Source organism: Myotis nattereri, assembly GCF_964212035.1.
Source record: "Myotis nattereri genome assembly, chromosome: 2".
NCBI lineage: Eukaryota > Metazoa > Chordata > Mammalia > Chiroptera > Vespertilionidae > Myotis > Myotis nattereri.
Window position 1 is genome coordinate 76,648,573 of NC_138076.1, and position 27,140 is coordinate 76,675,712.

At 37.2% G+C, this 27,140-nt stretch overlaps 1 protein-coding gene across 3 annotated transcripts in view; it reads right to left on the reverse strand.

Annotated features, from left to right (window-relative positions):
• Positions 1–27,140, reverse strand: part of PCDH17 (protocadherin 17) — a 95,613-nt gene that overhangs the window by 40,505 nt on the left and 27,968 nt on the right. For 2 of the 3 annotated variants that reach the window (XM_081083275.1, XM_081083274.1), the window contains exons 2-3: positions 15,916–15,974; positions 15,612–15,784 (exon numbers count right to left, since the gene is read on the reverse strand). In XM_081083275.1, coding sequence (XP_080939401.1) covers positions 15,612–15,784; positions 15,916–15,974 — 232 coding nt within the window. The remainder of the gene's footprint in view (positions 1–15,611; positions 15,785–15,915; positions 15,975–27,140) is intronic. The other variant, XM_081083276.1, reaches the window with a different exon arrangement.

The following is a 27,140-nucleotide window of genomic DNA, read 5'->3' on the forward strand; positions in this document are numbered from 1 at the left end:
GTCTTCCTCATCATTAAAAATGCTCATATTTTTAGGTTAACATCCAAGATCCTGCACAATTTGGTCCGCTCAATTTTTTTTTTCTGCTGAACTTTGTAATTTTTAAATAAACTTTAATATTTAAGTAGTTTTAGATTCACACAAAAAAATTGAGACGATACTACAGAGAAGTCCATGTACATTGCACCAAATTAGCTTATTGTTAGCATCTTATGTTCATACAGTATATTTGTCACAATTAATAAAACAACATTAATACATTGTTATTAACTAAAGTCAAATTTCCTTAGCTTTTTCTGTTCAGGGATTCCATGTAGGATATCATTCATTCCTTAATATTTATATCTAAATGGAGAAAAAAACTACATCCATAGCTAGAGATAAGGTAAATTTTTACCCCACCTAATTTTTAAAGTTCACTCACATATTCATTCATGTTTATATGATAGATTTAAAGTGTGTGTTTTCAGACTGGTGGGTTTCACTGACAGAAAGTCAAATTAAATTTTTGTAATTTTGTATGGTAATGAATGGTAAATAGACTTTGTTGTAGCATTTATTTTGCAATGTGCACAAATATCGAATTATGTATATGCTTGAAACTAATACAATGTTATATGTCAATCATAATTCAATTTAAAAAGTTAAAGTAGATGTTGATCTAAGAGCTTTGAATAACACAAGCCTCTACTGGAGTATAGTTACAAGAGATCAGGACTAACCCCCTGAAAGCCTGGTCACCCCACGCAAAATTTCATTTCTTAGCACCTTATACAGTCAGTGTCTGGCACAAAGAAATGTTGAATCATTTAACGAAAACTATATTTGTATACCACTTTGAAACATCAATAGTGTTTATACATCAGTATAATTATTACTGAGTAGATATTTTACCTTGTCCAATATTTAATAGATATTTCTCATTAAGAGCATGAACATAATTATAAAAGGATGTTTATAGTACTAGGAGAACAAACTACTTTTAGTCTTCCTCAAATCAATTAGAAACAAATTATAGATAACATACTAATTGCTATCTAACATATCTATTCATCTTTGAAGATTTTAATAAGAATTTATATGGCAACATACTATTGACTCTATTAGGATTTCATACATCTTTGAATCAAAGCAGAGATCTGACTATTTTTAAGTAATTCATAATGCAGATGGAATTAATGACTGTGTTATATATTAAAGTGAATTTGAGTACTGCACTGATAACAGAGAAAAACCGTTTACTTCTGAAGAAAATAGTAACAGATAAGTCAAACTGATGATATTAACAAAGTACCCAGAGTGTTCAAATAAACTGATAATATGGAAGCAATAAATATACTGATGTGAATGTACAAATTTATATTTATAACACCACTAGAGGCTCGGTGCATGGGGGGGGGGGGGCGGGGAGGAGGGTCCCCTCAGCCAAGCCTGCACCCTCTCCAATTTGGGACATTCCTCTCACAATCCTGGACCACTGGCTCCTAAGTGCTGACATGCCTGCCTGCCTGGTTGTTCCCCCCCACCCCCCCGGGCCAGGTCGCCCCCAACTGCCCCATCCCTGCCAGCCTGGCCACTCCTAACTGGCCCCCCACCAGCCTGGTCACATCTTACTACCCCCCCTGCTGGTTGGTCTCCCCCAACTACCCTCCCTGCTGGCTTGGTCGTCCCTCACTAACCCCCTGCCGGCCTGGTCACCCCATGCAGCCTGCTTGTTCAGTTATTTGGTCATCCCTCACTAACCTCCCTGCCAGCCTGGTCATAGGCAGTCATCTTGTGAGGGCATGAGGGTTAATTTGCATATTATCTCTTTATTATATAGGATAGTTCCAAAAACTAATTAGGCTAAATATGAAACCTCTATCAATACATACATAACACTCATAACCTAGAAAAAATAAATAACTTACCCTATTTCTTTTTAAAAAGAAGTTTTATTGTCTTTGCCACCAAAAAAAAAAAAAAAAAAGCGTTAGCCCTGAAAGGTTTCTCAGTGATTAGAGCATCCTCCATGGAACAAAGGGTCACAGTTTTAATTCCCAGTCAAGGGCATATGCAGGAGGCAACCAATTGTGTCTCTCTCATGTTGATGTTTCTCTCTCATATGGATGTTTCTCTCCCTCCCCCCACCCCCTTTTCTCCCTTCCACTGTCTGAAAATCAATGGAAAAATATGCTTGGGTGAGGATTTTTTTTAAAAAAAGTTTTAAAAAGCTTTTTCTTTTATTCTTTTCAACATTCAAAATTTTTTTAATAATTGTTAATAAAATATTGTCATGTGAACACAGAAATAATTTGGTTGCTAATGGGCTTTCACTAGTCTTGTGCGAGTAAATATATGTAAAATGCATTATTATATATTGTTTATACATTTTGTAATTTTAAGGACAAGTCTCTAGTAACCTGTTATAATTTCCAAGCACAATTACAGTTGAGAAGTTATTGATGTCCTGGTGCATATAAGGTAAGTATAATTTAAAAAATAAAAAGGGCTTTGGCTGTTCAAATAGTGAAGGTAAATATATGTGTATACATAAACTCACATATGTTTTCATACATATATGTGTGGGTATATAGCAGAAAATAAGCTTAGTAATCAAAATATAGAAAGTCAGCTATAGCTCATAAAAACCAGTCTCATAAATGTGTTTTCTACCCTCTATAGTGTTACAAACCCTAGTTTTGTCTCATTAATCTCAATATTTTACAGAAGAAAAGAGGAACCAAAAACATGGCAATGCCATGCTCAGTAAAATGCAAGAAAGAAATCTGGGAAACTGCCTTCTAGAAAATTGTTTTTTTATTCTTTATTATTTTAAACTAGAGGCCCAGTGCACGAAATTTGTGCACTGGAGGGGGGTGTCCCTCAGCTCAGCCTGCAACCTCTCCAATCTGGACCCCTCGGGGGATGTCCGACTGCCTGAACCAGCATTCAAACATCCCTCTCACAATCCAGGACTGCTACCTCCCAACTGCTTGCCTGCCTGCCTGACTGATTGTCCCTAACTGCTTCGGCCTACCAGCCTGATCACCCCCTAACCACTCCCCTGCCAGCCTGATCAATGCCTAACTGCTCCCCTGCCTGCCCAATTGCCCCCAACTTCCCTCTCCTGCTGGCCTGATCGCACCCAACTACCCTCCTCTGCAGGCCTGGTCCCCCCCAACTGCCCTCCCTCCCCTGCAGGCTCAGTCCCCCTCAACTGCCCTCCTCTGCCAGCTTGGTCACCCCTAACTGCCCTCCCTCCCTGCTGGCCTGATCATTCACAAGTGCCCTGCCTTGCCAGCCATCTTGTGGTGGCCATCTTGTGACCACATGGAGGCAGCCATCTTATGTGAGGGCATGACAGTCGATTTGCATATTGCCTCTTTATTATATAGGATGCATTTTCTTCTTAAAGTATCAACTCAAGGGGATCTCACATCATGCCCTGAAGAGGTACATTTATCCTTCTTTTTAGAAACTATTTAATATATGAGTACTTTCCTTCTATTCATATATATATATTGATTTCAGAGAGAAAGGGAGAGGGAGGGAGAGAGAGATGGAAACATCAATGATGAGAGAGAATCATTGATGGGCTGCCTCCTGCACACCCCACATTGCCTGCAACCCGGGCATGTGCCCTGACAGGGAATTGAACTGTGGCCTCCTGGTTCATAGGCCAATGCTCAACCACTGAGCCAAGCCAGCCAGGCCTTTCCTTCTATTCTTGTACTTAATGTTGTCTATTGTCCATTTTGACAAAACTTTAATTTTCACTACACCTCTTTCACTTTAGATGAGCTTATCTAAATTGATGATATTTAAACGAGTACATATATATGGCAAACTGTATAAATAAACACTAATGTTTGGGTATTCAAATCTAATTATTTTATTGTAAGCATGGATTCTGGGTCCAGTAATACGAAAGACCTCTCCTGAGCCTATGTGGAATCTTCACCTGCCTTATCTAAGGTTCTTCATTGCATTTAATCATAATATGGTTTCATTTTATTGAGTTGTCTTGTGTGTTTCACACTAGCAATGCTTTACTCTTTTCCTGAATGTGTCAGTTTATCTACTTGCTCTAAATTTTGTATATACTTTATATAACCCAAATTTATCAATTTTCCCTCATTATTACAGTATATTCTGAGTGGGTGCAGTCACATATTTCAAGTGCAGCTGTCACATATTTCAAATAGACTGCACTCATGTTTGCATTGTTCCCGTCTCTTCACCCTTCCCCATTACACAACATGCTTACTCTGCACTTCACTTTAAAAGTAACAGAAGTACCATTTGTTATACTTAAGAGGCAATGATTGGGAAACAGAATATACAACTAGAACTCTTATATCCTACTTTTACCCATGATTACATATTAATAAGCTAAACAAGAATGACTTTTGGGTATATGGAAACTAAATTATTTTTTCAAATAGTATCAGTGTAATAATATTGGAAGTTTTGTACTTTATGTCCATTTTTTAAAAGACAAGTTAGGGTTAACTGAAGAATCTGTAGCAATGAAGTAAAGGTTATTCTGCTTAAAGGCAGCTAATCTATACAAAGATGAAAAAAATGGTCTCAGTACTAAATGCTTCTGCACAGCAAGTCAAAGTAATCATAAAATAAATGGCAACTAATTAGATGACTACATGTTCTGAAAGACCCTTCATAACTCTATACACTTAGGCATAAAAAATCATATTCAACTCTACTTTCAAAAGTAAGATACCTATTTTCAACTTAGGAATGCTAGTGCATCTGCCTTGCAAACTGTTGAAGACTGTAAATAAGCAAAAGTGACTAGAGTGGAAAGAACACAGACATGGCATCAGGCAGAAAATTGCTAATGGCATCCATCAACTGTGGGCAAGTTACTTCATTTCTCTGATGTTCAGGTTTTTCATCTAATAAAAGAGATAACAGTCATCTCAGCAGCTTACCATGAGGACAAATTTGTTTAAAAGTGCTTGTTGCAGTGACTGACTTAAAATAGATGTTTAATAAATGCTATCTTCTTTTAATTCCATGTTACTACTAGCTGATCTATTGTTATCTGATTGAATAAGTTCACACAGTTTGTCATATATTTATAATCTTTCAAGGATTTCATTGGGATTTATACTTAAGGTAGGGTTGCTGGCTCTGCTTTAAAATAAAATGAAAATAAAAATCAACTGTGATCGTTAAAGACAAATATAAATAGATGGTACTTTGAGGCATATGTAAACTTTCTTTTGAGTTATGTTTATTACTCATAATAATTTCAGTTGAAACTATGGGGCACAGCAATTAAATTACATGACATTATGATAGATAAAAATTAGAAAATATTAAACATACCTCTGCCCTTTTGAAACTGAATGAATGATCCAATTGACCATTGGGCTTCTCTAGTCCATTTAATTGATCATTCTAACAAACTCTGATCAGGTAACTCCAATCAAAATAAAGTTTTTAATTACCTGTAGAATTATATTCAAACTTCTTAGTATGGCATTCAAGGTCTTTCATAATCTGACCCTAACCCATTCATTTGGTCCAATTTCTCTCCATTATAAATCTCCACCTGATAGTCCAATAAGATTATTTCTATTATTTGCCATTCCTGGATTATGTACTGATTGCCACATCTCTAAGTCTTTTTTGATCATGGTATTATCCCAGCTTCAAATAGTTAATTTACCCTGCATCTTGTAGTCAGGTTCTGCTTTCAAGGCCCTATGAAGACATTTCATTTGTGAAGTAGTGCTTTATGTATTTCTATAGCAGAATTAATTGTACTTACAGTATACATATATCATAGTATTTAACTAACTGAATTACAGCTAGATGGACAGAGGAGTGACACCCTCAAAGGTGAATACCTTGAAGGCAGAGTGTCATCTACATGAGTGCTGAAACAATACTTACTGAATTAATTTATTCATTTATTAATTAATGGTAATGATATCTGCCCCATGAGTTAAAAAATTATCAGATACTAGTATGTTTAATTAAGATTCATTCTATTGTCTATTGGTGTCCTGCAGTGTAGAGTAATTTTTGTAAACATCATAGTCATTCTGCATGTATTAAAATTTTCTAGAGTTTTATTGCCATCTTTCCTTAAATACCTTAAAAATGTTAGTTTGTAGGGATCAAAAGTCATATATCTATGTAAATCATCCTATATAATCAAAGCATAGTGTGCAAATTGCCCCCTCTACTGGGAGTTGTCTGGGAGTTTGACCAAGGGTGGGGCCGGCCGGGGGAAGAGAGGGGAGTCCTGGCCAGCAGCCAGCAGCCGCTAAGGACCCTACCAGTGCACAAAGTTCGTTCACTAGGCCTCTAGTATTATATAACAAACGGTAATTAAAATTAAGCAGGAAATGACTTGAGACAAAAAATAAATAAAACAATTTCATTCTTCAATATGAATTCTCAAAGCCTCAAAGAAAATAAAATCTAGGGCAGACAAATCAATCTTATGAAATATGTATTTTGTTTCAAAAATATACCCTGTATAAATGCAGGGGTACATTTGTTATCAGTCTGCAAATCCTAAAAGTACTACTCAAAATGATCTTATGAACTGTTTAAACATTTAAATGTTCCCAGATTACTCTGGCTTCCCAAAGTAAATATTTATAATATTACAACTATTACAGGGCTAATGGACAATTTTTTCTATATTTGGTCTGAGGCAAGAGACCGACGGCACATTTCTGATCTGATTGGATAGGAAGCTGTATAAAGTCCCTTCTCTTGGTGGCGCACAGTTTTTCATTATGTTGCTCTTTGAAACAGCATCAGCATAATGCATTGTCAAGGTTTAAAGGGACAATAAACCACAACATGCAAATTAAGTACAAGTCTACACTTCCTTGTCTATATTTTGAAACTCCCAAAACACTCAGATCTGGCAGTTATTTTGTTACTCATTTGATAGTAAACACTGACTTGAATGGATATGGGCTGTTTAAATTATTCTTTATTCCACTTAGTATGAATATTGAGCTCTTCACTACTAAATATTGTGTTTGATTGTGAGTACTGCCACAGATCTCAAGAGCAATATTACATACTATATGGCACATGAATTATATCACTTTTGTAAACTCTGAAAAATTATTAACTCTGGAAAACTTCTGGTTCTAATAATTGTAGACCTGCATGTCAAAACATTAGCTTTCAAAAGTTCATGTTAGTTATGGAACTGAAACATACAAGAGGAGTTAATTTGAATATGTTAAATGTTTGGTTTGATATAAGTTCTTATATCTTGTGTCTTAATTATGAATGAAATAATGGTTAACTCTTTGTGACAGACATGCACCTTCTGCCTCCTGACTTCTCCGACTGCCAAACTGTAATAACCAGCTGCCCCTTCTGATACTCATTTAAATGTCTTCCTGAATGTTTCCCTTTGGTGACCTCACCCTGTCTTCGCCACGTCACAGAGCTGAACTCAGTTAGCCCAGTCATAATTCTAAGATTCATTATCACACAATATTAAACTACCTCACTGTGTTCTCAAAGTTCTCTCAAAGATCTGGTTAACTGAAGCGATTTTGTTTCTGTTTCCTCCTGGTGTCTTTGAATGGTAAATTTTCCTTAGTATGATAAATCCGGTCTGCAAATAAGCATTACTCATTTAGAGAAAATGATAATTTTCAAACATGTATGTGTTAATTGAATATGTGGTATATATCTACACTAATAAAAGAGAAAAATGGTAATTGGCATACGACAATACCCTTTTCATTGGCTAATCAGGGCTATATGCAAATTAACTGCCAACTAAGATTGGCAGTTAACTGCCAACTAAGATTGGCAGTTAACTGCCAACAAGATGGCGCCTATTTGCATATGTAGGCACAATGCAGGGAGGCGAAAGGGAAAGCAGGAAGAAGCCCCCTGCCACTGACAGTGATCGGAAACCCAGGGGGGAGCAAAGAGCTGGGGGGCAGGGCAAAGGCGGCCCTGGGGCCACCTTTGCCCTGCCCCCCAGCCATGATCGGAAAATCAGGCGCCTTTGCCGCTCTGGCCAGTGATAGCAGGAAGTAGGAGTGGAGCCAGCGATGGGAGCTGGGCACGGTCGAAGCTGGCAGTCCCAAAAGCTAGGGGTCCCTTGCCTGGGCCTAAAGCGAAGCCCACGATCGCGGCGCCACCCGCTGCCACTGCAGGTCCCCTCTGCCCGGGCCGGACGCCTAGGCCAGAGGCGTTAGGCCTGGGCAGGGGCGGAGCCTGCAACCGCGGGGAGCTGGGGGTCCCCTGGCCAGGCCTGACACCTCTGCCAGAGGCCTCAGGCCTGGTCAAGGGGCCGATCCGGTGATTGCTGATCGGAGGGTGATGAGGGTCAACTCCTCTGGCCAAGGCATCAGGCCTGGGTGGGGGGCAGAGCCGGGGATTGGGGGGATATGATGGTCCCCTTGCCCAGGCCTGAAGCCTGGGTCAGAGGCGTCAGGCTTGGGCGGGGGGTGGAGCAAGCGATCAGAGGGAGATGGGGGTCCCCTGCCCAGGCATGATTCCTGGGCCAGAGGCCTCTGGCCTGGGCGGGGGCCAGAGCCAGTGATCGGGGGAAGATGGGGGTCCCCTATCCAAGCCTGACACCTCTGGAGGAGGCGTCAGGCCTGGGCAAGGGACCAATCAGGCGATCGGAGGGTGATGGGGGTCAACGCCTGAGGGCTCCCAGTATGTGAGAGGGGGCAGGCTGGGCTGAGGGACACTCTCCCCACCACACACACCCAGTGCACGAATTTCGTGCACTGGGCCCCTAGTGTACTACATAAAAACTTAAAGGCATTAAATAATTCAAGTGTTAGTCCATTTCTTTGGGTATAAAATGACTTTTTCCTTTAGAAACCTTTATCTCAAAATCAATTTTAAATGAATACCAATCAAATCATTATCATTATAACAGCAATGGCATATAGTAAAACAAGTTTTAATCTTTCACTTGGTTCTATTCTTATTACCTCTTTACTACATTGGGCCTTATTTTGTCTTGCCCTGGATTACTTCTCCAGCTTCCTAGTTGTATCCCTGTCTACCCAGGCATTGGCCTAAAACATCATCTCTTTAAAATGAAACTTCGAACTATTACTTCCTGAACATCCAATGGCTCCCTATCAGTCAATCCATCGCTGGGCTTCCTATACTCTCGCCAGTCCCATACCCACAAATCCTCGTCTCACGCATCACTATTTATCTGCACCTAATAGCAATGCCACTTTGCTTCCTTGCATCTCTGCTCCTGAGAGTGCACTGTCCTCTTTCTCCCAACTTTATTCTGCCGAGTGAGGCAAACATTTTTTAAAGGATCAGCTCAAATGTCTCCTCCTCCAGGAATTTTATTTGATTCCCCCAAATTTGGTCTGGGTGTTCATTCTCATGACATCATTAGTACTTAGGGCATACTTCCCACTGTGCAAACCCCTTAGCTTATATGTCAAATTCTTTTAATACAGTCTGAGCTCCTTGAAGACCCAGTCTGTACCTTAGCTTATGTTTTTATACCTGGCATTTCCTAATTGGAATGTTTTAGCAAAAGTTATTGCTGTGCTTACTAAAAGCAAGAGAATCTCAAAATCACATTGAGTCTAAAGTAAATCAGGCAACACTTGTTCAGAAGGTTTTATGATGAGCAACAAATGTGAGGGTGATAAAATCTCTATTTTCATGATACCAGCTGCTGGCTTCTAGAAGCAGATGTTTGCACAGGAGAAAAAGAGATATCATTGAAACTTTTAAAGTTAGGTGAACTATGGGACAGTTGCAATGTTTGGTAAGCACAAATAAAGTGTGTGGACCATTTTATCCAAAAAATGGAAAATTAGATGAATTCTAAAAGTACTAAAGACAAAACAGGAAGGAAGGGAAATGGATATTAAGATGCTCTTAGATAAGTGCAGTCCAATAAAGACTTACAGGGCTTGAAAATAATAGGAATTACTGGCAAATAACACAATTTCTTAAATGCCATGTATGTCAGTCTTAATGCATCCATGCCTTTAAAAATTCGTAAATGATTTCTTTCTGAAATTGTGTATGCAACAGTTCCTTTCCCCTCCAATATATGGAAGTAATTTTCCACTTCCTTCCTAAGATATATTTACAATTAATAAATTTATAACATTTCCTTTAAAATTATTTTCAGCCATTGCGGGTGTTGCTTAATGATTAGAGCACTAATCCATTTACCAAAGGGTGTCAGATTCAAATCCCTGTCAAGGGCACATACCTAGCCGAAACCGGTTTGGCTCAGTGGATAGAGCGTCAGCCTGCGGACTGAAAGGTCCCAGGTTCGATTCCGGTCAAGGGCATGTACCTGGGTTGCGGGCATATCCCCAGTAGGAGATGCGCGGGAGGCAGCTGATCGATGTTTCTCTCTCATCGATGTTTCTAACTCTCTATCTCTCTCCCTTCCTCTCTGTAAAAAATCAATAAAATGTATTTAAAAAAAAAAAAAAAAAAAGGGCACATACCTAGGTTGCAGGTTTGATCCATGGCCCAGATCAGGGAATGTGCAGAAGGCAATCAATCAATGTGTCTCCCTCATCTATCTCTCTCTCTCTCTCTCTCTCTCTCTCTCTCTCTCTCTCTCTCTCTCTCTCTCTCTCTTTTCCCTCCCCTCTCTACTCTCCCTCCTCCCTTCTTCTCTTCCACCCTTTCTTAAGGAAAAAATATCAATGGAAAAAATATCCTAGGGTGAGGCTTAACAATATATATATTGTTGAGAGGATAGATATAGTCATTACCTTCATGTTCTTGCTTATGTAGAAGTGGATTTGCTTCTGCCTGTTATGGGAAGGTCTGGGAAAAGTGCTTGACTGAAAGGGTCAGAATTGCAGTAACCATAATGAAGAATGAAAAACAGAGCAAAAACCTGAGAATAAAAAAGCCACTATCCTCATACTTTTCTGTTCAGTGTCAGTTCTAGGGGAAATGGCAAAGTAGGTCACGTTTGTGTTCAGTGCCCCAACCCTCTGTCGCAATGACTTCTTCCCCAATCCTGAAAGTCTGGCTCTCCTCTCACTGAACAGGAACCTCAGGGGCATTTAAAGGAGTGGGGCTCAGAAACTTGTCAGACTCTGAAATCATATAACAGATCCTGCAGTCGTATAACCGATATAATCATCTGTTGAATATGGAGCACACAAACAAAATTCAAGCCCTGACATAAAGAAAAAACAAAACAAAAAAACAATCCATTAGCTTTAGTTCTCATAATTTTCTAAAATGTCCTCTGGGAAGACAAAAGGCAACCCTTAAGAATGTAATTTAGTTTTAAAATTGAAATTCATTGGAGCAAACCTGGCTCATTTGGAATTTCTATTCTTTCTCAACTTTCTATTGATTTATTTTTATTAGATTTTAATTAGGGATTCCATTGTAAATGTTTTGAACCAGAATGTAATTTAGGGAGTCAGATTTTTCTAGCAGTAAAGAGAGAACAGTGGAAGCACAGAATTGAATGAGGAAAAAAAGGAAATTATTTGGCAATTAAATGAAATGAGAGAAAAAAAGAAAGAAAGAATGTGAATAGAGCAACACCTGAGGTTCAGTAAAGTCCTGGAATCCAGAGGAGGGACTGACAGCTGGCAATGCAACACAGGAGTTAGATTCATGACTGTGACTGTTTCACTGCAATCCCTGGCATGGGTTGTCAGCAGTCAATGATATTCCACTGACTTCTGGCTTCAAGAATCCGGTTTCAGTCAATTACAAAGATATCAAGAAAACTGATTATCCCAGACTCATAGGGAATAGGTGGACAGCTCTGGAGAGGGAGTGTTGGGGGGACGAGAAGGTAGTAGAAGGATGAGCAAAAAAGAAAAAGAAAAAAGAAGTGATGGGTGCGAACAACAATATGGTGATTGTGGGAGATCGGTGGAGAGTACAGGGGAGATAAATGTGGTGGAAAATTAAATGAAGAAAAAAAAATGTTTTAAAAAAGGAAAATTGAGAGCAATCACTTGGTATTACTAAGAAGCTCAGCTAAATCATCAGTCAGCATTTATGAAAACTGCATAATTATTATTTTTGGAATCAACAGAAACTACTGAATTTTAGGGCAAGCTTATTAATTTTTTAAAAGAAGAAATGTTTATTGCTAGTAATAAAAATAGTTTAGAAGGTCAAGGGGTGAAAAAAAAGGAGCCATATATAATACTCTTTATAATACTTGAAGCAATAAAACAATTTAAAAAATAGTTTACAGTGTTTTAGTAGATAGAAATTCAAAGAAGCAATATTTTCTTAAAGAAGTCAAAGATTTAATAATATTCTGAGGCATAAGAAGTAAATTAACTTAAAAATGTTTTGAGTTTTATTATTTATAAAACTGTATGTGACTCTTATTTAAATAGATAACATTATATGTATTTTATTTTAGTTCTTGCTATAAATTGGTTTTTCTTACTCGAAAATATAAATTCAGCAAAATAATATCAAATGTTTTTTGTCAATTTTTTTGTGTATATTTCTAATAAACAATGCTTATTAGATAGAAATATAAACTTTTGCATCTCTAAGTAATGTCCTACTATGTATGGTACCATACAAATTCTAAAATATTCGGATCCTTTTACCTATCTTCCACCTACCTAAAATACTCAGTGAAGTGAGTATAGAGAAAATCTAATTAAAAAAAAAAAGATAAAACAAAAATGCAATTAAATAGACAAATATAAATACTTTTTGAAAGTTTTTTTAATCACACTAAGAGAAACTAAAATAACCTCTTTCTATTAAATAGTTTATTAACATAAAATCCTTAAAGCTATCTTTAGCTGTTGTGTAATACAGTATACTTTCAATTAACTACTGATTCCTTTCAAATATTTTTACTAAAATAATGGGCAACATATACTCCTGCTATATATTTGAGATGATTAAACTGATGGTAGAAAAAATAAACAAATATCAGGAACAAAACAAATGGAAAAAATCTAACTGCACAAAAGAGGAGAAAAAGTAATATTTGAGCTAATAAATCAAAAGCTCAAAAAGGCTTAATCATAGGCAAAGGAAAACAATTATTAGCACAAAAGATTCCACTAAAAATGTGGAGATTATTTTTAATGTATTTGAATTTTTAAGTTAAAGAAATATTTCAATTGAGATCATTTAAATAGTGATGGAAGCCAAAAAATATAAAATGTAATATGCTACTGGTTTCTAATTGAAATCTGTTAAAGCACTACTACAAAATTTTAGTAAGAGAAAAAAAACCCTGATAAACAGGTTTTCTTTTGTTTAGCTTTTAGTTTCTTGCTCCTAAAAGGAAATATATTTTTGTTCCTTTTATATTAAAAATTTTAATAGATATTAATTAAATGAGTGCATTAGTGAATGCAATTATTCAGTGAAAGATTAGTTAAGCTAAACTTTCAAGTTCATGTTTTAAAGTAGAAGTCCATATCCTATATAATTAATTGATTACCAAAGTTTAGTTTTCAGATTTATAATAATTTCCCCATATTTATAAATAAGGAGATCTGGAAACTATTTGTGTTACAAGAGATATTTCTACTGGCATTCTCACCCTTAGACCAACAATATTTGTGTGTCATATTAATTAAAATATATGCCAAATATATTTTCTTTTAAGAGCAGTAGTCACCTTTCTAAGATATTGTTTTTGATATCATTTTTTTAAAATCATGTTTTTACTATAATTTAAACTTTCAAATATGAATAACTTTCTTTTTCTATAGAGGTCATTTTTATGCTCATCAAATACACTGTTCAGTTAGTTCATGAAAAGGAATTAAAGTATTAATGTGAGCAGCAGTGTACTTGTTTATATTTTTGATTAAGAAAGGAAAATTGGAATCTCATGAAGATAGATAATAACTCCAAACTCTTTACTTACCATATGCAACTTTACAAATAGTAGCCAAAAAATCGTCTGCTTAATTACTTTATTATACACATAAATGGGTCTGTCTTATACTATTCATTCACATATCAAGATTCAACAACCCATTATTTAAAATGTATCTAAAAGATTTACATAATATCGCATAGTCAACCCATAAAGACATTTAAGTCATGTTCAAGTAACCATTCAAATTTGCAGGAACTGTGAATATTAAGTAAGTATTTAAGTAGCTTTTGTTAGCCCTAGCTGGTTTGACTCAGTTGATAGAGCTTTGGCCTGCGGACTGAAGGGTCCCAGGTTCTATTCCAGTCAAGGGCACATGCCCAGGTTGTGGGCTTGATCCCCAGTAGGGGGTGTGCCGGAGGCAGCTGATAAATAATTCTCTCTCATCATTGATGTTTCTATCTCCCTCTTCCTTTTTCTCTGAAATCAATATATATATATATATATATATATATATATATATATATATATATATGGCTTTTGTTAAAAAAATTTAAAAAAACAAGATTTCTGTTAACACAGAAAATTGTGATGGTAAAAGTTCAGAAGAAAGTTATCTATCTAGCACTTATTACTTAGAAAAGAAAGCCTTAGGGAGGTCAACCTTAAAATAAATCCAGCATAGTAATATTCAGTGCAGAAATATTTATATCTATGTTTACTTATTTTTGTATTAAATAGATGTTTATGTATGTATAAAATTTGAATATTATTAGAAAAGTTAGTAAACATTATATCCACTAAGCTATATGTGATAAGACAGAGTACACTACAGGCAAAAAATTACTTTCTATGAATTATAAATTAATAAATGACTTAACAGCTGTGTTTATATGTATAAATCAAGTTTCTCATTAAAAACTGAAATAATAAATATTAAATATTTAAATGTGACTATTTTGAAAACGAATATTATATTAACTAATGTAAAATACATCTGAAATTCTGAAACACAATTTATAAAACAATTAATTTTTCATTTTTTATAATTGGCCATTAGAAAAAAGCCTATGGTCTCTAATTCTTACACATGAAAGTAGTTTAATTCTCTTTGGGTAAATCATCAGCAAATATTCCATTATGCTTGAAACAATGAAAACATAAAATTAATAAAAAGGCATATCAAATGAATAAATTAAAGGTGGACTTTTAGAATGTATGTATTTATTAAGAAATATATTTTCATCTCTGAGTAAACAAGTTCATTCTTATTTGATATCTATGAAGACTTCAATGTAAATCAAAACAAAAGGAGCAAAAACTCTGGCTTAGCTATTATTTGACTCTTTAAAAACTAAAATTCACTCTAAAGATACAACAACATGCTAGACTTATACAATTCCAATCAAGTTTTCATTTTACCTAAATGTGTTGAATTTACTATTTTAATCCTAAAAATGAATATATTAAAATGTGCATATTTAGGTAAAATATGCCATGTTTTGCTTGTAAATAAGATGCAAAATAAGAAAAGTTAGGAAGCATTCTTGAAGATAAGAACAAATCTAGTGACTTAATCAAGTTCTCATTGTAAGAAGATTATAGACCACTATCTATGGCCTTTCTTTCTCTCTTGTTTCTGAGGTACTTGAATAGTTGCTCTTTGCCTGGGACAAAGTTGGGATTTGCTGTTTCTTTTGATACATTAATGGTCCATTCCACCATAATAAACGGCAACTCTCGTGCTAATTGGTTCATCATGATTGCTAAGCTTTGCACTTGGTAAGCATTGGAAGGCTTCACTCACCTTGTTCAAGTGGTTGGCTTTTAGTTGAAGTAGTTTTCATCTTGAGTGCCTCCCTAACAGACATGTCACAGCAGGAGCCTCTGTTAGTGTCTTGGTCACTGTCAGCCTGATCACTGTCCCCGTGCCCACTGTCTCTCAGGCTGGCTCTTTCTGGGTCCTTAAACGTGGAGCTACTGAAATACATATAAAGACAAAGAAGAGAAAGTGGTGTCTCTACGAGTTTGAGTCTGGTGTGGTTACTTGCAAAGCAATTTTGACACGAATGCAAATGGGGAAGCTGAGAAAGTTATTTAATAGGCCTTACCTTTGAACAAACTGCTGCCTGCTGCCCATGTAATTGGGCTCTGCGGGAAAATTGTCTGTCTGTGAAAGAGAAGGAAAAAAATACGTCTAGTTGTACACTGGACAAATCCCCTGCAGAGCAACAAGATTTCCTAGTGGAAAAATGATTAATAATTCAAAAATTCCCTTAATCTTCAGATTTGTACATTTTAATTAAATTGGAAATTGCTGACATGTAATTATGTACTCAGAACAATTAAATGATTCCGGTCCACAAATTACCTGTTAAAGTAAACAATGAGCCTGTCATAACTGGCATTCTCTCTTAGCACCAGGATGGATAACACTGTGTTGTTTCATTATTTAGATATTGAGATTGAATATTTGTGGGAGGAGTAGAAAAATGACCTAATTTCTCCATAATAAAAGTGTGAGTTATTTAATAATACTCATTTTTAACATAATTACATAATCTTCTGGGATTCTATGCCTTCTTTGATGTAATATCATTTTAAAATCATCCACTCCTCAATTAAGAGATACTGATCCTTTCCTTCAAATTACCAGAGTAAGGAGGATGGGAGGAGGTAGAAGAAGGTAAAAGGGAGATAATGGTGATGAAAGGAGACTTGATGTTGGGTGTAAACATAGAATGCAGTGTACAGGTGATGTAGTATAGAATTGTATACCTGAAACATATAATTTTATTAACCAATGTTACCCCAAAAAATTCAGTATAAAATAAAATAAATAGATAAGCCGGGCCCATATAATTCATTCTCATCTACATCTCTACTTTAAAAATTGTACTCACACAAAACAATGGAAAGATGTATTATTTCCTGGTTATTAAAAACAAAGTAAAAGAAAAATAAGAAATAAAATGTTACTTAAAACACCGAGAGTAAAGACAGTGAGAAACCAGGCTTGTTTTTTGTGGTTGTTTCTACTGCCTCCAAACTGACCTGGAGAGCTGCCAAGAAGAACTGAATTCTCCTTGTATCATGGAACAGAGTCTTTTGGGAGAAAGAGACTAGATCTTTCATAGATCTCCCTGTACTGTACATTCATACACGTTACTTCTTGCAGCTGACTCCAGGACAAAGGTTCTCCTGTTTTCGGCATCACTTCATATCACGTCATTAAGCAGCTATGGGTTCGTACAAGATCATCCAGCATGCGAGTACCAGTGGCACAGGAGCATGCAATTCATGAAGCAGCGGGCCCAAGGTAAGGCTTACTGTAGTGCAATATGTGTTTTCCTTATAAATAAGCCTAATTTATGTTAACAGTACTCTTTTTCTCCCCGTGTAATAATTTAAGTTATTTGGCTTTTCAAAATATTCCTGGGGGGAGGGGAGGCAGGCTAAGAGTAACATCTTAAAGCATTAAGTTGCAATGTCTGTTAGAAGTTTGGGGACAGAAGAAACCCCTTACAAATATCTTAATTTGTAATGTTTTGTTGTTGTTCAAATGAATTTTATCAAAAAAAGTAAAAATGTGGGTAAACAAGGACGATTCATTTCCCACACCTACTCTGTTTAGCTAGTAATTGATGGCATACATTTTTTCATTGACATGTTTTATTTTTTCACAGGCTCTGTAAAGCACCTATTTTGTTTTCAAAATAACAAAATATCATTTTTTAAGAATAACTTAAAGATCTAATAAAGATAATGGAAACCAGCATGAGGGGCAAAAATGTTTGCAAAAGCATTTTTCCAATTTTTAAAACTATAATTACTTGAAATTCCACATTTTAATGTAATAAAATCTAGTTCATCTTTTTAAAAATATATTTTAATTTATTTTAGAGAGAGAGGGAGAGAAACATGGATGTAAGAGAGGAACATTGATCAGCTGCCTCCTGCACGCTCCCTACTGGACATCAAGCCTTCAACCTGGGCACGTGCCCTGACCAGGAAGCAAACTCATGACTTTTCGGTGCATGGGATGACACTCAACCAACTGAGCCACACTAGCCAGGGCTAGTTCATCTTTTGAATCGGTCAGAATATGTATACATATGCTTTCAGTTCAAAGTTCAGGATAAATGTCTTAAAACATTTCAGAAAATGAGAATCCTGGGTACTAAGGAGAGTGTAATCTGAAAAGCCAAAACTCTAATGAGAAAATAGAAGTGCTATTAAAAGTAATCTTGTGTTTTTGATGGCTTTAATTAAATGGAGCCTTTTAAGAAATTGACACAGGGAGACACATTGGGGAAACTTTTCTTCATCTGTCCTAATCAGGATAGTATTTAAAAATGTTTGCAAATTATTAAAGTTTTAAGGAGTTTAAGTAAAATATAAGACAAGCAAAAAATAAAAATAAACATATTCTCATTGAGTAAAAAGCTGTTTTTAAATATGATTAAGCAAAAGCATGTGTGTGTTTGTATGTTTTATGTTTGTTATCAGTATCAGATGAACTGCTACCAAATATAGTTTTGGGGAAAATAGAAAAATAAGAGGAAGTTAGAAAAAAAAGGGGAATTTTGAGGAAAAGGGAGGGAAGAAAAATAATAGAAGTGAGAAAAGCAAGAAAAAATAAAGAAAAAGAATTAAAAAGAAAAATATATATATAAAGGAAGAAAAATGAGGGAGTTAAAAGTGCAGAAAATTTTAAAAGTAATTGGTTTATTATTGTAGAATTTCACAAAGAGCATTTTTTTCAAACATGAAATTTAATCAGTAGCACAATAACAGAAGTTACTAGTAATGACTGCATTCACCCATTAAAATGGGTAGGAATGTGAGAGATTTGTGTGTATTCATAATTATCATAATGAAACAGCCATTTTGTCTTAACAAATATATAATAATTCACTATAAAAAAAACTGCACTGGCTTTATTATAGAAAATAACATTTTCATTATACAGACTCCAAGGATCTCAGAAAACTAATTTAAAATAACCTGAATATAAAATAACAGTATTTGTATAGAAAAATGAAAAATAGAGAAAAATAGCCATATTTATCACATCATTTAATTTAGAAGTAGAAGGGCTTTCAGATATTTTTCAATATTGTACTTAAAAATTGACTTCTACCAAAGGACTTGTATGCATGCATGTGAGCATAACCAATGGACACAGACAGTAGGGGGGTGAGGGCATGTGCTGGGGGGTGGGGGCGGCCAGGGAGAGGTCAATGGGGGAAAAAGGAGACTTATATAATACTTTAAACAAGAAGGAATTTTTTAAAAATTGACTTCTACCTGGTAAATTTATAAATTATCTTTTAAGTTTAGAAAGTAAAATTTGAGGTCACACACTTATAGTTTTCTAAGTCCTAGCAGAGTAATTAAGTGTGAATATTTATAACTCTAAAACCTTTATATTTTTCTACAGAAATTATTCACTAGATTTTCCCCCTTCAAATTGAACACAGTTTAACTATTATTTTAAAAACACAAAATTTAGCATTGAAATATGTGTACCCTGAATTGGTGGGTAATTACAGACAAGTTCTAAAGTAGACACTTTAGATACCTTTTTTATCTATTTCAAAGTCAGGAATTAAAAGACAGAAGTTTTATTTTGTGATTATTTGCTTATAGCATAAAAGACCTGAACTTACTTATAAAACTGAATATGCCCTCTTATTTTGATTTTTTCTTTCTTGTTATTTTCTTTGATGAAGATTATAAAAATTAGATAGTCTTTGCTTTTGTTTGTACAGAAAGCAAAGAAATAAACAAGTTATCAAACAAATTCACAAAGTGGATATGAATGATTTCTTTAATTATTTGCTTTTATGCTTATCTCTAGTAGTATTCAGCAAATTCTAGTAAATTTATATTATATTCAAAATTAAAAAAAATTATCAGCAGTAGTTAATATTAAAATATCATCTTCTAAAATTTGCTCATCCTTTTAGAACTATAAAGATCACATCATAATTTGAAAATTAGTTTCTTTGAGAAAGTGGAAGGAAGCACTTACTAAAACTGAACCAAGTTGGCTAAAATTGGGAAGGCTCTTCTTTTATGGAAGTTGATTAATTTGATACAGCTACTTACATGTGCCTAAAGAAGTTGAACTGAAAATGGATAGTAAAAGGAGCCAAAGTAGTTTTTCTACACTAGTAAACTGGTAAAAATAGAAATATTAAAGACATATCAAGCATTTGACAAATTCAACATCTATTAATGATACATTTCTCATCAAATAAGAATAAAAAAACTTTCTCAATTGTATTAAGGGCATCTATGAAAAAACAAAGGGTATAACTAATACAGTACTGGTGAAACACTGAAAAAATTTACCACTTCTATTAATCATTGCACTGAAAGTCCTAATTGTTCAATAAGGCAAGAAGAATAAAGGATGCACAGATTAGAAAGAAATGGGAAAAAATACAGACAATATCATTGTATTCTTTGATAATATTATGTAGTTAGAAAGTAGGAAGGAATTAAAACAAAGAAAACTTCTTAGAACTAATAAGTAAGTTAAGCAATGTTGCCACATTCAAGGTCCCACAGAAAAATTAATTGTATTTCTATATTCTAGCAATATGCTATTGGAGATCAAAATTGCAAAAGCAATGCATTTATAACAGCTCCCTAAAAATCAAATACTTAGCAAATTGTGCTTTAAAAAACAAGTATAGAATCTGTATACTGAACTTTACAAAAACTGATTACATAATCAAAAAAGCTTATGTAATGAAGACATATATATGTTTATTATTGGAAGGTACAACATGGTAAAGATGTAATTCCACTCAAATTCCCAGCACGATTTCCTATAGATATAGACAAGAGGTTTCTAAAATGTAGCAAAGAAACTGTAATAGCCAAAGCACATTTTTTTTAAAAAGAACAAATTTGAAGGAGATACACTACCCTATTTTAAGACTTATTATGAAATGACCCTATCAAGATAATGCAGCATTGTTGATGAAAAAGACATATAGATCAATGAAACAGAAGAGACTTTCCAGAAATAGTCCACACAAATATGGTCAATTGATTTCTAACAAAGTTGCAAAAGGCAATTCAATAGGTAATTCAAAAGAAATGAATCTCAACCTTACACTTTACACTTTATATTAAAAAAAGAATAAAACAAAACATCCTCAAAATAGATCATAGTTCTGAATTTAAAATGTCAAACTAAAACTTTATAAGAAAACCTAGCAAAAAATATTTGTGACTTCATGTTAGGCAGGATTCTCAGACGTGATACCAAAAATCATCATCTATAGGAGGGAAAATAAGCCAAATTAACCCAGCAATTTTGCATTTACCTTAGAGAAATGCAAACTATGCTCACATAAAAATTTGCATATGAATATTTACAGAAACTCTCTTTTCCAAAATTGGAATCAGCCCAGATATCTTCTAACAGGTGAATAGATAGACTGTGGTACATACATACAATGGAAAACTATCCTATCTAATAAAAGAGAAACATGGTAATTGGCATACAACCACTACCCTTTCCATTGGCTAATCAACGAGATATGCAAATTAACTGCCAGACAAGATGGCGGCCGGCAGACAGGCAGCTTGAAACTAACATGAGGCTTGCTTGCTTCAGTGACAGAGGACTCCAACATTCCCCGCCTGCCTTGCCAGCCTCTGAGCCTGCAGTTTAAGAAACATTGTAACGAATATAGACGCTAAACAAAACCCCAGAAACCTGCTTTCAGTGAGCCCGGGATCTCAGAGCTGGAGTTGATACAGAGTTTCGATTATAGAACCGAAACAAACCAGATACCTGCTTTCAGGAGAGGAGGCCTAAGAGCTGGAGCTTCAGAGCTAAAGCTGGCCCAGAATAAAAAAAAAAATAAAGAAAAAAAGGAGCGGTTGGGAGCTTCTGTCACCCGCCAGCATGAAAACAGCCCTCGGCCCCTCACCCAGACTGGCCAGGCACCCCAGTGGGGACCCCCACCCTGAAGGGTGTGTGACCAGCTGCAAACAGCCCTCAGCCCCTCACCCAGGCTGGCCAGGCATCCCAGTGGGGACCCCCACCCTGATCCAGGACACCCTTCAGGGCAAACCAGCCGGCCCCCACACGTGCACCAGGACTCTATCCTATAGAGTAAAAGGGTAATATGCCTTCCAGCACCAGGATCAGCGGAGCCACGAGGCCTCCCAGCACTGGGATCAGCGTGACAGGGGGCAGCGCCCAAACCCCCTGATCGCACTGCTGCTCTGTGTGTGACAGGGGGCAGGGCCACAACCTCCCTATCCACCCTGCTCTGTTTGTGACAGGGGAAGGCACCCCAACCTCCTGATCAGCCCTGCTCTGTGCCTGATACGGGGGAGTTCCCCAAACCCCTGATCGCCCTGCGGTTCTCTGTGTGACAGGGTGCAGCGCCCCAAACCCCCCACCTCCCATGGGCCCTGCTCTGTGTGTGACGGGGTAGAGCCACAACCTCCCCAATGGCCCTGCCTTGAGTGTGACAGTGGCGGCACCCCAACCCCCTGATCGGCCCTGCTCTGTGGGTGATAGAGGGCCGCGCCCCAACCCCCCCCCCCCACGGGCCCTACTCTGTGTGTGATGGGGTAGAGCCATAACCTCCCCATCGGCCTTGCCCTGAGTGTGACAGTGGCGGTGCCCCAACCCCCTGATCCGCCCTGCTCTATGTGTGACAGGGGGTGGTGCCCCAACTCCCCTATAGTCCCTATTCTGTGAGTGACAGGGGGGAGCTCCCCAACCCCCCCTAATGGGCCCTGCTCTGTGCATGACTGGGGGGAGCTCCCCAACCCCCTGATGGGCCCCGCTCTGTGCGTGACAGGGTACGGAGCCCTAACCCCCCTCATGGGCCCTGCTCTGTGCATGACAGGGGGTGGCACCCCACCTCCCCAGTCAGCCCTGCTCTGAGCCCGACCAGGGGCTGCACCTAGGGATTGGGCCTGCCCTATGCCACCCGGGAGCAGGCCTAAGCCAGCAGGTCGTTATCTCCCAAGGGATCCCAGACTGTGAGAGGGCACAGGCCGGGCTGAGGGACTCCCCTCCCCCCCGAGTGCACAAATTTTTGTGCACCGGGCCTCTAGTCGTGTATTATAAAATCATAATGTGCAAATTGATGGGGGTGCGGAACGACCAGTCATTATGATGCACACTGATCGCCAGGGGGCAGACGCTCAATGCAAGAGCTGCCCCCTGGTGGTCAATATGCTCCCACAGGGAGAGTGTCGCTCAGCCAGAAACAGGCTCATGGCTGGTGAGTACAGCAGCAGTGGCAGTAGCCTCTCCCACCTCCGTGGCATTTGTAAGGATGTCTGTCAGTCAGACATCCTCTAAGGGCTCCCGGGCTGTGATAGGGTGCAGGCCCAGCTGAACCCCCCCCTCCCCCCCCCCCCACAGTGCATGAATTTTGTGCAGCGGGTCTCTAGTTTAGCAATAAAACATAAACTATTGATGAAACAACTTAGACTAATTTTAAAAGCATTATATTGAGTGAAAAAGAGACAGTCTAAAAAAATTGCATACTGTATGATTCTACTTATAAGACTTCTCAAATAAATAAAAAATAAAAGGCTATTATGAAAAAGAACAGATTAATGGTTGCCAGGGGTGAAAGCTGACTACAGAGATACAGCCTGAGGAAGCTTTTAGGGTAATAGAACTGTTTAGTAATCTGACTGTGATGCTGGTTTCATTTTGCCATATATGAATAAAAATACATAGAACTCCACACTCAATAAAAGATTCATTACACTGATTGCTGATAAAAGATATTTCCAAAAATATATGTAAGATCATCATCTGCATCTCATATATGCTGAGGATCCATCTGTTTCCTAGAGAATTATAAAACTTCTAGGTGCCCCAATTCATGCACAGGTGGGATCCACCTGGCCCACCCCAATCAGGGCTGCTGGGCAGTTAGCCGGCCAGCCCCATGCCTGATGGGGGTGGGGACAGCCAGGGGGAGGGACTGTAGGCAGTTCACCAGCCGGTCCTGCCCCTTGGTAGAAATCCTGGTTGAACTCTGGGTCAAACTCCCAGTTGAGGGGACAATTTGCATATTAGCCTTTTATTATATAGGATAAGTTATTTTATTAAATCGTCTCAGTAAAGAGTGTTTCTGGACTTTGTCCTTTAAATTATACTGAGTCAACTTTTAAAACCAATGTAGAAATCCCATTTTCATTTGGACAGACTAAAAATGGATTCAAGATATAAAGACCTACTTAGCCACACTAGCAAACACAAGCAACAGCTCTATAAAACAGGCACCTTAAATATGAATTATTTAGCTCAATTTTCATTTCTTTCAAGGATTTTTTTGTGTGTGTGCAGTTCCCGTTTACCCAGCCATAGTAAATACTTTAAATAAAGATTCCAGACTGCCTTTATTGCAAAGGCAATAGCTTTTCCTTTCAGTGCAGGAAACAAAACTGGCTAGATCATGAAGCACTGAGAGCCATCCTAAGAAATGGCAAGTTTTTAAATTTAGAAATACCTTGTAAAATTGATTATACATTTGAAAATAAGTGAATAGCATATCTTTGTAAAGCCTTTAAAACCTTTTAATATGAAATTATTAGCATCTAAGATGTAGCAAAATATATGCAAAATATTGTCAAAATAATTTTACAACTTTGAGGTAAAATTAGGATAATATTATCTAAAAATGTGTGGGTTGCTCTAATCAGTTTGGCTCAGTGGATAGAGCATTGGCCTGGGAACTGAAGGGTCTCAGGTTTGATTCCGGTCAAGGGCATGTACCTTGGTTGCGGGCACATCCCCAGTAGATGGTGTGCAGGAGGCAGCTGATAGATGTTTCTCTCTCATTGATATTTCTAGCTCTCTATCCCTCTCCCTTCCTCTCTGTAAAAATCAATAAAATATAATAAAAAAATAAAAATGTGTGGATTTATACATCATATGAGCTAATACAGGAAAATTTCTTAGTTAAATAATGTAACTAGAGGCCCGGTGCATGAAAATTCATGCACTGGAGGAGGGGTCCTTCAGCCTGGCCTGCCCCCTCTCACAGTTCAGGAGTCCTCAGGGGCGGAAGGTGACCTGAAGATCAGGGGAAGGCGATGCCCCATTACACTTCTGCTGCTGCCACTGCCAGCAGAGCAAGCCTTGGCCAGCCCTGGTTACCTCAGCCTCAGGCGGCCCTGGGTGGCTGGGGGGCTGAGAAGACTAGGGGACTACAGAGGCAGGTGCACGGAGTGGCCGGGCCAGCCTGGGGGTGGGCCTGGCCTTGCTGCACGCCTGCCGCCCCAGTGCAGCTGAGAGGACTGGGCGCCACCACCCTTGAGGGCAGGGCAGTCAATTAGCATATTCCCTCCTTATTAGATAGGATTTATGTTATTAGTTTTTAATTTTTTAAGCTCTACATGCAGCATAGTAATGATTGTGAAATCATAATAACTGAATCAAAGTCTAGTAAATTTTGAAACAGTATTTGGATTTCTAGAAAATGAGAAATTTGGGATGAGAAAAATAAAGATGTCATCATTTTGGATATTGTTTCAAATGAATTTCGATGTAAAAATATCAGAATACTAGTCTCAAAATGTGTCCCTGCAAAAGAGAGAATAATGTAAACATTAGGAAACTGGGTTAGTTTTCACCATCACAAATACTATTTAAGTAAATGTTGCTAGGGTTCCAACTTTAATTAGTGCAATCCTATGTGATTAATATATACACACCACCTTGGTGCTATCTAGCCAGTATTATCTTTTTTTTTTTTTTTTTAAATATGTTTCATTGATCTTCCACAGAGAGGAAGGGAGAGGGAGAGAGAGTTAGAAACATCAATGAGAGAGAAACATTGATTCAGCCACCTCCTGCACACTCCCCACTGGGGAGGTGCCCGCAACCAAGGTACATACCCCTGACCGGAATAGAACCCGGGACCCTCCAGTCCACAGGCCGACGCTCCATCCACTGAGCCAAACCGGCCAGGCTAGCCAGTATTAGTCATGGAACAGTCAGGGAATTTCATATGGAGAGATCAATTTTTGTGTTACTAGAATCATGGTTGCAAAAACTAGGAGGCTGTAGTTTATAAACTGCTAGCATTTTTAACATCCTTTTGTCTTTCTATGTCAGTTTCTTTACCTAAGAGGACACCTTGAGAATAAAAGCCTCCTTAAATTTTGAACCTTGTGTCATCCTATCTCAGGCCTAAAGGAGAGAAATAGAAGATATAAAAAAGAGCCAAATAGAACTTCTAAAGATGAAAACTACAATATTTCAAATTAAAAAAAAAAAATGAATAGGCTTGACAGTAAGTAGATTTGACCCTGAGGAAGAAAAGATGCAGCATTTGGCAGCAAGTTTTAGAAACATTTCCCTCAATATTTCATATAATATTAAAGCTAGTTTTATGCGTTTATCTATATAAGCTTTATATAATACTAGAGGCCCGATGCACGAAATTCATGCAAGAATAGGCCTTCCTTCCCCCAGCTGCCAGCACCAGTTTCCTTCTGGCACCCAGGACCCGAGCTTCCTTCACAGCCCTGGCTTCATCCGGAAGGTTGTCCAGAAGGATGTCTGGAAGGACATCCAGTCTAATTAACATATTACACTTTTATTATTATAGATTTGTCTCAACATTGTCTTTATGAATTTTCAATATATTAGAGAGTAAAGACAGGTATGTCAAACACAAAAGAATCTCCCAAAGGTTGTAATACAAATATGAAGAAAGTTTTAAATCTAGCAATATTGATCTAGAATAAGAAATATTAAGAAAAAAATGAAAGTATGTACTTGAATCTGAAGTCATCATTAAGAGAGCAACTTACTTCCCACAACTAATTTGGAGTTGGATGTGCTGTTATGGTTTTAAGTCATATCATTTTAGCTTCCACTATAATTATGTGATCAGTGTTTTCCTAATCTAGGTGCATAGGGGAATGGAATTTTGAAAATTCCTTTGAATTAGGGACACCAGGTTGGAGCCCTTGGGTTGAAAAGGAAATAAAATATATTAAACTTTCCCTTATTTCAAAGGCACTGCTTTTCACATTGATAACAAGAATTCTCTTTGCAGCAGACTACAGTAAACACAAGGGAGGATTAAGAGGTGAATAATTCACTGTAAGCCTTTTCATACTGACACTGCTTCTCATAGCTTTTCCTTCAACAGAATATATGGTGTGGTTCTTTCTGTCTACATTGCTGAAGTAGGCAACAGTATTTTAAGCCACCACTTATAAAGTTATCTGACAGCGGTATGCTTCGGCATTTTTAAAGTGTGTGAGGTATGGCAATAACTGTATTTATCAGTGATTTTCAAAATAATACATTTTA